The sequence below is a fragment of the Patagioenas fasciata genome, chromosome 9 (assembly GCF_037038585.1).
Source record: "Patagioenas fasciata isolate bPatFas1 chromosome 9, bPatFas1.hap1, whole genome shotgun sequence".
NCBI classification, from domain to species: Eukaryota; Metazoa; Chordata; class Aves; order Columbiformes; family Columbidae; genus Patagioenas; species Patagioenas fasciata.
In genome coordinates, this window is record NC_092528.1 from 7,694,156 (window position 1) to 7,706,870 (window position 12,715).

Consider the following 12,715-nt stretch of genomic DNA (forward strand, 5'->3'; position numbering starts at 1 on the left):
GTGTCTTGCTGTGACTTTAAAGACATGCAGGTGTAGTTAAAAATGAAAGGTATTTTTGATGGCAGGCCTGAGGGCACTGAAGGCTTCGATAGTGGTTTAGTATTGAAAGCACCGTCCTAATTTCTGGCCTGAGATTTTATTCTTTAGGAAAATTAAAAAGCTTAGGACTCACCGAAGACGTTTTTCTGTGCTCTGCTCACAGTGGTTTATGCCAACATTTCTCCTGTTTAATCTCCTGGGTTTGCTACATTTGCCTTTTAAACAAAAATTTCACAGATAATAAGAAACTGAGGAAGCACAAATTGCAGGTAAATAAGCTTGTTTAAACTTGTCTTAAAGCTTTTTGTGTGTGAATTTTTACAACCAATAATTGCAATCCAAAAAGAAATTAAAACTTCCTGCCTATTAGTCAGAGGCAGAATGTCAGAAGTGTGGCTGAACAACAAGTTATTTCAAATTGGAGGCAAAGTTTAATTCATTATTAACTAACCATGTTTCTTGGGCAAAATCTAGCTTTATGCATGTAAACTAGTGCGAGTCAAGCCTGCTTTTGGGGTGCCCAGGTTGTCCCTTTGATTGCCCGCTGCTGCTGTATCCCCACATGTGAACGGTTCCCTGTGTTGCTCTTTTAAGTCAAGCACAACAGTCTTGTAGTGCTGGAGAGCATCTGCTCTGGACCGTTCTGCCCTTTCTCCTTGATGTTCTGCTGCATGTGTAGACGGGACCTTCTTGGGTTGGTTTCTCTGAGAAAACCTCTCATCCAGGAGGACCACACCTCATGAAGAGTGAGCAGAACTTCCATGTTGCTGTTGCCTTGGGTTTCTCAGTACTGAAGCACCGTTCTGGAGGTAACGCAGAACTTTTTTTTGCTCAGGAGGTCTGTGCTGAGCCATGACAAATTGTTTCTCTGTTCTTGGCCCTTGGTTGGAGCGAGGGGGCATATCTGCAGGGGTGGCAGCTGCTCCTACCTGGTGAATCCAGCCCATTTACCATTCACGCTTATGCGTAGATACAATTGCTCTGAAGCTTTACCTCTCTAGAACCTCACCTCTGTGTTTGCCCTCTGCTGGTATCTGTTTCCTGAGGTTAGTGGCCAGGGCTGTGCTAGAAACAGGTTTAGTCACAGTTAAAATCCAGCCGGCAAGCTGGGTGTCATGCCTGATGCATTCACAGTCCTCACTGTGCCCCGAGCCTCAGCCTTCTAAATCTTCATCTGAGCATTTTTTTGCCTGACAGTACCTTGCTAGCTTGTTTCATTTGAACCTAATTGTGAGTCTTTGTATCCTGGAAGGGATGCTAACATCTAGATTTAGACACATTTATCTTGCAGTTTCACAGAAAAATTCTTCCTGGATACCACAAAATATAGCGTAGTCCAAGGGCTTTGTGCTCAGTGAAAAAGAGGATGCAAAAATTAATCCAGGATAATTCTTTGTTTTCAAAGTCTTCCTTTGCTTGAAGCCAAGCACACTGAGTCAAATGAGAGAGCTCTTCAGTTTGGCTTCAGTGGATCTTTGAGGTTGCCATTTTTGCTGACAAGTGTCTGGAATGCGTGTGCGTATCTGTGTTTGTGCTGCAGGAGTCATTCTGCACACAGTCTGTGGTCAGACAGGCAGCGAGGGCTGCGCTGCCTTTCCCGGGACTGCAGCTGTGGGGTTTTCTCTCTCTGTGACTTTGTTTTTCCTTTTGTGAGGAGCGTTGTTTCTGTGGTAGGAAATCCGAGACCATGACAGCTTCTGTGTTTTGTTTCAGGCATCAGAGGGTGTCCCTGTGAAGTATTTTGAGAACTTGGAGGAACTGATAGAGTTTTACAAGAAAGAGAACATGGGTCTGGTGTGGCACCTCAAATACCCAGTGCCGCGGGAAGCAGAGGAGGCTGCAGATGAACTGGAGGAGTATGCTGGTGAGAATCCCGTGGTGTGACTTGGTGATGCAGACCCTTGACACTTACTCTGGACTGGAGATACACGGTGCATGCAGGGGGGTTAGAGCGATAAAATGTAGCGGGGCATAGAGAGACCTGAGCTGGCAAGGCCTTGAGGCAGTGAGTTGTCATGGCTCTGGGGCAGTACCATATCTGGAGCATCATTTCAGCTCACCTGAGAGAATACATGGGGTCTCTCTGCAGAATTATATTATATCAGGTGCAAGGCTGACCAATCTGTTGTCCTTCATCTGACCTCAGGCTGGTATATGTCCAGCCATCTTCCATGTCTCCGCATCCCTCTCCCCACACTTCGTCTGTAGGGCCACTCTCCCAACAGCAGAGATGTCCCCTGGAGACATGGGGCACATCTCTCTGCAGTGCCACGCACCTGTGGCTGCTGTGGGTCTTGGGTCACCTGCAACACGGGCCCCCTTATCTGCTCTGATCTAGGGAACATTTCTAACAGTCATAACCAGAGGGCACAAATCTCACAGCGGCAGACAGTCTACGTATAGAGACAGATGTATAACAAAGAGGCGTGATTGGCATCATCCCAACTATTTCGTATGAAATGTCACTGAGGGTTCCTGACGCTCACTGGTCTTGGATCATTCCTTAGTTTTTTCCTGGATCATTCCCTTGGATCTGTCATTGTCCTCCTGAATCCCAGGGGAAGGTCATGCCCACAGAGCCATCCTTCCTGTCCTTTTTGACGTCTGTCCGGAAACGATGAGCATTATAATAAAACTCATCTGAAGGACATAGTCCCTGTGACAGACAGGCAGGCACGTGCACTAAAGTAGATTGATGCGCCTGTGTACATTTATGCAATCCAATGTACCTCTAATAGGAGCTGGAAGATTTTCATATGCAATTCTCATAAAGAAAGAGAACAAAATTTTGCAAAGCTGCTCAGGAAAGATGTTCCTGGGTTTTGGCCAACTGCACCAAGTCTCCAGCTCTCAGGGCGGGGGAGGGAACTACAGCAAAAATAATATACAGAGAGGCGAGCAGCAGGGAATTAAGTTCTAGCCAAGACTAAGAGCCTTTAGATGAAGAGACATTAGCACTGGGGCTGAGCTGTTCATATACAGAATTTACTTTTCTTAGGGCACTTTGGTGCCGTTGTACTGGAGCCATGTAGGACCTATATATGTCTGACCATCTTACACATAGAATTGCAGAGGTGGAATGTGAGTGCCCAGGTCCCCTGCAGATGCACCACCCAGCTGTGACCTTGGAGTCCCTGTGAATCACAGCTTCTGCCCAGGAGCAATGGATCAGGTCTGGGTTTCGCTTTGTAATGAAAATTCCACCATTAGGAAATAACCAAACAAAACCTCACAACTCAAGCAGCTGCACATGACAGGTATAACAAAGTGTTGGAGCAATCAGTAGGAAAAGAAAGGCAACAATGTCTGGGCTAAATGGAGATGAACCCAGTCTGCTCCCAGGAAAGGGGAGTGTGTTGAGCAGCAGGATGACAGAGCAGGAAAATCATTTGTGCTTCCAACTTGATGCCCGCAAGTCATGGCCAGATACTCAGCCCTTCCCTACTGGATTATGGGTTCCATTCTCTCTACCTGTGTTTGCTCACTTTAGCTGCTCACTTCTTTCCATTAGCAACTTCTGGTCCGCTTTCCATCACACCCTTCCATCCCTTCTGCCCCAGAAGCAGGTCTCCATGATAATGGTAATGATGTGGATGAGGCACAGAGATGCTCTTAAAGCATTATATTCAAAGTAACTCATTAACCTTCATATCTGCTGTGTGGATGGGACAGTGAAACCCACGCAGATGAAGTTACGCTGCCAGGTGGAGGCAACACTGCCTGCATGTGAGATCCAAGTCTGGCAGCTCAGCCCACTGGTCACACACCAGTGACATCCCTGAGGACAGGGCTGGGCCAGTGTCAAGCACTGAGCTTTCCAGCTCTGAACTGGGAGGCCCGTCAGAAGGAATGGTTTCTGCAGTGACTGCCACTGCCATGCAGACGCTGCCCGGCCTGTGGATGAGGGGAAGAGGGCAAATCGCCGTGTGGGAATGACTGTGCTTTTCCCTTCCTCCTTGGCAGACCTGGTACCCACGCCTCCCATCCTGCCCCCACGCAACGTCCTCGTGGCATTGCCAAGCAGTGAGACAAAGGAGGTATCGTCTCTCCCTGAAAACTCCAGGGTGGCAGATGTTAATAAACTGTCCCTCTCTGAGACACTACTCCAGCGACTGCAGTACCAGGACACAAGCAGGTGAGAATGACAAAGTCTCAGCCCAGCTCTGCACTTTCTGGGCCTCTCTGTTTAGGTCAGCTGAGGACCTCTTTGATTCTGCAAAACCGCTTCTCATTTATGCTGCAAAATGAAGAACAGAATCAGATCTGTAGTGCATTAGCTACTCTTTCCAGTCCAGTTGTCATCTAGAAAAAATTACTTTTCTGAAGAATTAAAATCACCAATAGACTTTCCCCACTGAGGTATATTTTCCTAAATGATGGTAATAACTGAGAGAACTTGGTGTATTAGCCATGTACCTAAACTACAGACTGCATCAGAAAGCACCAGCCAGTCTTCAAAAAGAATAAAGTTGTGTGTGGGTTTCCAGGTACTCATACTTATTGATCTACTCCAGCTACAGGTCTGACTCACATTGTCCAGGTGTGACACCACTACCATGTGGGACATGCACTGAAGCCTTAGAGGAAACTGCGTGGTATTTAATGACCAGATCTGTGAAGTTTAAAAGTAAAATAAAAATAAAATCAAAAGGCATCCCTGTTGGCAGGGCAGTGGAGGGCTGTGAGCAAACGGTGGTACATGGCAATGCACGTCCTGCTGTGGTGACTCACTAGCAGCTGGCTGGCTGGGAGAAACCCAGTTCGGTTCAGCTGCCGGCACCATTTCATTGGCTATGCAGCCGACTGGGACTTTCCGCATTTGGCAGGGCACAAGACAGAACCTCAAAATGGGATTTGATGAGGTGAAAGGGAGTCTTCATCTCTCCAGAGCCCCTGAGCTGTTATTAGCGACCTCGCAGATAAAGCCTAGCTTTACCTACCAAGGCTAATGCTCCCACCATGACTCTGGCAAAGCCAGGCATCACAAGCCTGTGACGGGAATCCATGGTCCAGTTCTGAAAACTGCATGTTTACACTGAAATCCAAGCCAAACTGCCCCCTCCATCTGCCTGTGCTGGCAGTGAAAGTATCAGATAAATAACAAAGCTGTCTGATGTTTTGGAGCAGAAAAGAGAGAACTGGCTTTTGACCTGTCTGTTTCTTTCACAGTGTCTCTGACGAGCATCTTAAACTCATCCAGGATTACCTGCGGGTTCACATCATTAGTGACTTGGAGATGGTGCAGACTGGCTCAAGCAATCTTCCTCAGCTGAAGAAACTGCTTACGCTTCTTTGCAAAGGACTCTTCAGGTAACTAAAGGCTGGTTTTCAGAGATCAGAGTACAATGCTGTAACACTATAGTCTGATGTGAGTTCCGTGTGCAAGCATTCAGAACCTGCATGTCTGGCACAGAAAACTGGCTTATGCTTGAAAACATTATATTTAGATCTCATGACCTGTGATTCTGACCCAAAGATGTGAAATCTATATAAAAGACATAGCTCTGACAGTGAAGTTTTCCTGTAGGCGGTTTCAGTCAGTAGGGTATTCTTTTTATGCTTTGTTTAGAAAGAAACAAAACAAAAAATGTACTAACCAATTAACCGCATAATTTGGTAATGCGTAAATGACACCCACAGAATTGTCAAGCACAAGTCGTTTATGGAAACAAGCACATATTGGTGTATAGCTCTGTTTTAAACACTGATTCTCCTTGCCACTAAGGCACTGTGAACCTGAAATTATTCCGTTGATGTCAGTGAAGTCCAGCTCAAATTAAAAGAGAAACAAGCCTAGACTTTACAAATTTTACCTTTCCTATTTACAGACTTTCCAGGTCCCAAGTAGGAAAACTCGGATTGGGGAACTAAACCCTTGCAGAGCTCCTTCTTTCTCTGGTGGAAGGATGTGATTTCCTCTCTTGCTGCTTGTAAGCCAAGGAGATTAGTCCACACTCTGCAGAAGTCTTGAAGCTCTAAATGGCAGAGGGCACATACTTCCACGCTTGTGTCTGCCTTGCAATATCCTTCTCTCCAGTGTATTTAGAAGTGAGGCTGGTAGTGCCACTGGCCTGATCCTGTTCTCCCAGAGCTCACCAGGGCTGAAGAAAGGACTAAAATGGGGCTGATTTCTTTGGCTTTAACCCATGGAAGGAAGACGGGGAGTGACTGAGGTGCTCAGCTGCTTAGGACCGTGATTACTCCCTTGACATGGTGGGCATGGCACACGTTTTAGTGGGCATGGAGGGGTTATGCAGCCCCAATCCTTCTGCCAGGAGCCCTGACAGACAGGCACCTGGCAGGACTGAGGATGGATTGTACAAAAAGCTGTGCTTCTTCTGTGCCCTGCTCGAGGGTTTTGCTTCTCTGGGACCACAGAGGGGGAGACCCAGGTGGCTAGCTAAGAATAAACCTGAACAATGGAAACTAAAATCTAATGAAATCACAAGTGAGAGTTTTGTGTTACTAAAATACCTCCAGTACTGCTGTTCTGATGATGGCTGGCTTTTTCCGTTTCCAGCTTCTTATTCTGCTTCACCTTATCTGGGTTTCACAACCCTGCTCCTCATAAGCCTACATGGGATGGCAAGAAAGGAGATGCAACAGGTCCACAACCCTCCCAAATGCCAGGATACCTTTTACATTTCCAGATTTTCTATAGGTTATTTTGGTGACTGGACTTTGCAAAGCATCATGCAGTTTTCCCCCGCATTCCCCAGCATGTTCTTCCCATCCTTGAATTATTTCAGTTAGATGGATCTGCCTTCTCAGTTTTTTCGTGCAGGTCCAGAACTGCAGGCTGTTTTCAGTCCTAGTCAGATCTCTCTGAGGAACCTCTCCCTCTCTGGATTGTCCCATGAATCTCTACCATCCAACCAAAGTATTTCCTCAGCTTCAGCTGACTAATTTTCAGATTCTTAGGTTTCTTATTGTTTTCTGTAGTCCTAACCTCAGAGGTTGTCTGGGCTTTTAGCTTATTTCCCTTATCAGTCTTCTGAACTCAAATTTAATCAGTGGCATTGCCTAAGCTTAGTTTTTATTTACTTCAGCTTTCTTCAGCTGTATAGGGATTCCAGCTGAATGTCCAGGAAATTCTGAGGCTGCTTCTCAGTGGCTGTGTCCTCTTTTTCTTAATCATGGTCAATTTCATTATTTTCACAATATTTGAGAATAGGTTAAAAAAAGCCCCGACAAACGAGAAGTACCAATGTTAATTGGCACAGCTTGAGCTCTCTCATTGGAGCTGAAGCTCCTTTGAATTTCCTGGGACTGCTGAGGGTTATGGGTGTGCAGGTTGTGGCTGAGCTGACCCCGGCTGTTTGTGAGCTGCGCTGATTTGCCCTGAATCGGAGGTTTTTGCAATGCTGTATTCTGTCTTCTTCCTCAAAGGTCCCAGAGCGCAGCTGTCGCTCACAGACACGCTGCTGTCACTGTGAGAAATGAACATCCTGATGCCCTTTGGCTGACTCACTTCTGAGTTTGATACTGGGCTGTGGGTAAGCTCCGAGCTAGAGGGGTGCACACTGGAGCTGTCAGCGATCGGGGGAAAAAAAAAAGATGTAGTGAACCCCACAGGGTTGGGAGAGGAGTTGGGCCAACTGCTTGTGAGCAGTCTGTGCCTTTTGCAGTTTGTGCATTATCCGTGGACCCATTTCTGACCAAGGAGCTCAAGGGCCACAGCAGACTGGGATGCAGAGTTTGTGATCTCTCACCACTGATCCCTGGGTTGATTCAGCAAGAACCAGAACCCAATGTGCCTTAGAGACACTGAAAACTGGTTTTAACTCTGCAGGAAGCTGCGGCTGCCTTCTAGGACTAGCTGTGGCCACAGGGGTCAGGACAGCTATGGCACATCTTATCTGAGCCTGGAGGACAAGGGGACAGCTGCTCTTGGGAGAGGCTGTTTGCTCGGGCAGCTAAGTACTCTGGCCAATGGGTACTTTCGTGAAGCATTCAGTGCTAAAAGCAATGGTCATATGAGGGTTTCTGTAGTCAGGGAATCCTCCAGTGGCTGGAAAGCTGACTCATGAAAGAACTTGGTGTCCGTGCAGCGAAGAGTGGGGACTACCCACGTGAGTGGACTTTGTTCAGAGTTTCCTACCAACTTCAAGTGAAAAACATTACTAGTGGTCTTTTCCACCTGCTACTATCTGAAACCATCATTTGGTCATCGATCACTGTCCTGCATGCTCCTGTTTATTCTCCCTCACTGGATAATTTGCTCACAGAGTTTTTAAGGCAGCTTTTCAAGCACTTGTGATACCAGCACTCATGCAATCATATGTGGAGACACAGACTTCTGACACTTGAATGAAGATCACTGCGTGTATTTCCTTTATACTATCAAGAAAAGAAAACAAAAGGAGTTATAAGTAAAATTAAAACCACTTTGTGGTTTTGTTGAGTTTGAACGCCTGAAGATGTTCTTCCCCCATCCTCACACGCGTGCTACACGTTGCACCATAAACAGAAGGCAGTTTTCCCATGAGAAATGATTTCTGAACTGATTCAAGCAGCTGCTGCTCTGCGTTTTCGAGGATAGGCCTCCATGTTCTGCACCCTTGACCACAGTAAATATCCTTTTATTCTTTTCAAACCAAACTTCACCTAATGCTCCTGCAGCTGCCTGCTGCCTTGTGGGGCCTGACTCCATGGCTGCAGAAATCAATGCAAGTCTTGTGTTTGTGGCCAGAGCCATTTGCTGACACTGACCCTAGTTGATCCAAAGCTGAACTATGGTATTGGAGGAATAAGTTGAGCAGATCCGTATTCCTACAAGTGTCTTGTACTTCTGTGTGGCCCACGGCAAGTCTTTCAGGCTGAAATTTCAAACGTGAGTGGTATTAATCATCCATGGTTCACCACCTAGGCAAATATCTAATCTTCAGACAGGCATATTTTCACTTTGGAGCACTTTTGCCAACAAACAGGGAGTAAAATCCGATCCATTCAGACTTAGGAAAGTGAGGGAAATCATTAACATCCCCTGTTGACTAGGCACAATGCGAGCATCCTCGCGCTGCTCCCCAGGATCACCTTCCTTTTGACCTGCGCTCCCTGGCTGCTCTTTCCGTGATAAGTCTTGTCATTATTGGAGCGTGCGGCTTCTGTGCCAAATTCATACAACAGCATTTTGACAAATGAGCATCCTGTGGAATCTAATTGGGAAATGCTGAAAGAATCTCATTGTAACCCATGAACCGTTCCCATTCGAGAGATTAAAGGCTGGCTGTTCCACCCCCTCGCTGCGCCCGGCCCCTCTTTGTCATATGAGCTGAAAAATCTAAAAATTAGTTTCCTCTTCACCCCAATGTCCTCAGCATCCTGCGTCAATCTTGGCAGCTGCGCATGGACTGTGCAAAACCGAGCTGCCCCTGATGCTGGAACTTTCATAGGCACCAAATTTTGCTGGGCTTTGAGATTTTTGAGTGTGCTTTGATCTTGAAGTTGGCATCGTTGGGTTGATGCCAGGACATCCTTCTGGGGAGATTTAGGAAGTTGCCACCTCTGAGGAGGCAGCAGTGTGCCCATGCTTCAGCCATGACAAGACAAAGTCAGCTGCCCAACTCAGCTGCCTTCGCTGGCAGCATCACTGGGACAGCTGAGAGACGCTCTCATCACCTGTCCCACCACCTCCGAGGGCAGTAAGCAGCCAGGGACAAGAGTATGACACATAGTGAGAGCAGGTCTGATGTAAACGTGGGCCCGTGATCTCTGCAGTGTGGCTTTGTCCAAAGAGACCAAGTGCTGCCATACCCAGGTACCTGAGTGCAGCCTTACACCTCTGCTGTGTCTCTGTTCCCAGTGAAGCCTCCCGCACTCTCCCATCCCTGGAATCCATCCAGAAGGTGTTTGAGCAGCAGCTGCACCCCGGTATCCACCAGCGCTCACAGGTGAGTCGGCTGGAAGATGGGAGAAGGAGCAGAAAGAGGAATGCGAGGGCTGTTAGCATGTGGGGAGGAGGGTTCTGGTTGCACAGGGGTGACTGGTGGGGTTCAGGTGATCAGTCACCGCTTCTGTTCTCTCTAGCCCCTCTCTGGCTGCAGTGCAGAGGGCACACAGTGAGTTATATCCGCACAGTTTCTCTTCTCCTGCAGTCCCCTCTGCCTGCTCTCCCTTCCTGCCCCAGAGGAAGGTGCAGCAAGCTGCCTGAGCACTTCCATCTCCCCACCCTCTCTCAGCCTGTAGACCAGGACTGCACATTTCTCTTGCCATAAACTTCACTCCAGGATGTTTGGCTGCCAAATCCTTCCTTCCTCCAGCCCATATAAGTCCCAGGCCTTTCTTCTCCCTGCCAGTAGCCCAGAAAAACAAAACTCCAGGACTTCTGTATGTTGAGCTCTGGATCTGGTCATGCAAACCTGTCCCACAGCAGCAAGCTGACTCTCCTGCATGCCCAGCTGCCTCAGACCTATGGACAAGGTTCGCAAGTGTGTCCTTCTGCCCTCCCATCGTTCTGCATGTCCAGCCCAATTCTGTGCTCTTGTGCTGCCTGTTGTGGGTTAGAGCGGCAGCGGCACTGGTGCTGCTCCCTGCCTTGTGTGAGAGGTGTTCCTGGGGTGGGTCTGCTGCACTTCCAGTCTCTGTGAGTTTGGTAATTATGCATCTCTCTCTCTATTTTTGTTTCTATATTGCGGTTATCAGATGCTCGGTGAAGCTAGTCCAGTCAATATTGTATCGAAACTCAACCAGATGATTTCTTTGCTGTCTTCCATTGAAGAAAAGGTAGAGTTTTAAAGCTATTTTATGTTATCTTTTTGTTATCTTTTGTGCTTTTTATTCATTACCAGTGCAATCTTCTGCTACAGTAGGATTTCTTTGCTCTGACTTCGTTACTCTCAATGTAGTGCAGAATTACTGAATGCAATCTGGTATGCAAAAATTCTTTTACAGGTGAAAACACTGTTGATTGAAGGTCCTGATTCAACACACCGGCGCTCCCTAATCCCCCCTGTCACTTTTGAGGTAAACATACTTCTTTAACAATGCTGATCACAATGTGGAAGGACAGTGATGCAGATTTGTGTCGGTATTTTGGGTCCTGGGAACTTTGCTGTGCTGCCACAGAGATAACAGCTATTCCTGGATGCTGTTTAGCACTATACAAACGCTTAGAGATGTCTAGTGGGATTGGCATAATGGCAATATGTGTCCATGAATTCAGACAAGTGTTGCATTTGTGATACACATGACTGAAGTGTAGAAGATTGCTTATGAAAGGTCTTCCTATTTTCCAATAGGTGAAAGCTGACTCCCTAGGAATTTTCTCAAAAATACATCTCAAGGTTGATGTGGAAATGGGAAAACTGATTATCAAGAGAGCTAAGGATGGTCCAGAAGACAAATTTTATACCCACAAGAAAAGTAAGATGCTTAAGGTCACAAATGCTGGACTAGACCCTCGGTGGCTTGGGTGATGGGGCGAGGTTCCTGTGGGCCCTGTGGGGGACAAGGCTTGGCCCAGAGTGCAGATGTTTCTGCCAGGTCCTGGGTGTTGTGCAAAGCTCTGGTCAGTCTAGGCTGCTGATCCCCAAAACGGCCTCCAGAGCAAAGGGAGTCACTATTGGGGTAACCAACTTTCACAGATTGTTCTGGACATGGCCTCCTGGTCCAAGTGAAGACAGTGGTAGCAGGACTGCAAGGGAACAGGTTTTGATAGAAGATTCCCCATAGAGCTGGTTGCAATAGAACCATTTTCTACTGAAAAGCAATGTCACTGGAAAAAAAAAAAAAAACAACCTAAAACATTTTGCAGGAACATATTTACTTCTGTTATAATTTTTGGTGTCAAAAAGACAGATACTCAGTTTCAGTAACATTTTTCAGTGCATTTCCACTTGATTTTTTATTTCTATGCTAGTCAATATCTCTACTGATGAGCTGTGCCAGTTTGGTCTGTGAAGGTCTAATTCAAACAACTTCCCTTTATTTTCTGTTGTGTTTTTGGAAAGGCAGCTCACCGAGATTGAGCCAAACATGGCAGGATTTATGAGAGGGTAAACGATCCCCTTGGGCTCTTTCCTGCTAGAAAACCAGCCTGTTGCTGGCAGTGATTGAAGAGATTAGCTTTCATGTATGGTTTTCTCAAGCTGGTGTTCGTAATTACTTAGTTGCTGTTTAAGATGGGGAGGAATCACCTTTACCACCAAATGAGGTTTAACCTCCACTTTCACAGATGGGGAAGGAATATATTTAGGCTGGCTCAGGACAGAGATTTCCTGCAGGAAGCCAAGGCTCCACTTCAGACTGGAGGGCTTGGTGTAGGCAATAGCTCCAGGCAGAATGAGTTTTGGAGGTCCTCTTCACTTCAGAGTCCAAATCTACTCCTATAGGGAACAGAATTAAGCAACATTAAAATGTATTTATGCGGGGCAAAGTGAGCCTTGGACATAAAAGACCATGTAGGTCCTGAGCGTGCATGCAGGATCCTGTTAGTTCTGGTGGGATTCTGGTTTTTCAGTGACTGCAGCTCATGACACCGGTCTCTGTTTAGTCTTGCAGCTTATCAAGTCCCAGAAGTTCCCCAACAAATTGGTGATTGTGCTGGAAACAGAAAAAGAAAAAACGCAGCGGAAGGAGTATGTTTTTTCTGATTCCAAGGTACATATATGATGTTTCCTTCCTGCCAGCCTGGAGCAGGTACCTGGGTGGGAGTGGTACATGGGGCATTTCTTGG

At 46.8% G+C, this 12,715-nt stretch overlaps 1 protein-coding gene across 5 annotated transcripts in view; it reads left to right on the forward strand.

Moving 5' to 3' along the window:
• Window positions 1–12,715, forward strand: part of INPP5D (inositol polyphosphate-5-phosphatase D) — a 55,747-nt gene that overhangs the window by 26,706 nt on the left and 16,326 nt on the right. For all 5 annotated transcript variants that reach the window (XM_065844765.2, XM_065844767.2, XM_065844766.2 and 2 more), the window contains exons 6-13: window positions 1,753–1,903; window positions 4,003–4,174; window positions 5,209–5,349; window positions 9,845–9,932; window positions 10,684–10,764; window positions 10,933–11,004; window positions 11,280–11,403; window positions 12,533–12,639. In XM_065844765.2, the coding sequence (XP_065700837.1) occupies window positions 1,753–1,903; window positions 4,003–4,174; window positions 5,209–5,349; window positions 9,845–9,932; window positions 10,684–10,764; window positions 10,933–11,004; window positions 11,280–11,403; window positions 12,533–12,639 (936 nt within the window). The remainder of the gene's footprint in view (window positions 1–1,752; window positions 1,904–4,002; window positions 4,175–5,208; window positions 5,350–9,844; window positions 9,933–10,683; window positions 10,765–10,932; window positions 11,005–11,279; window positions 11,404–12,532; window positions 12,640–12,715) is intronic.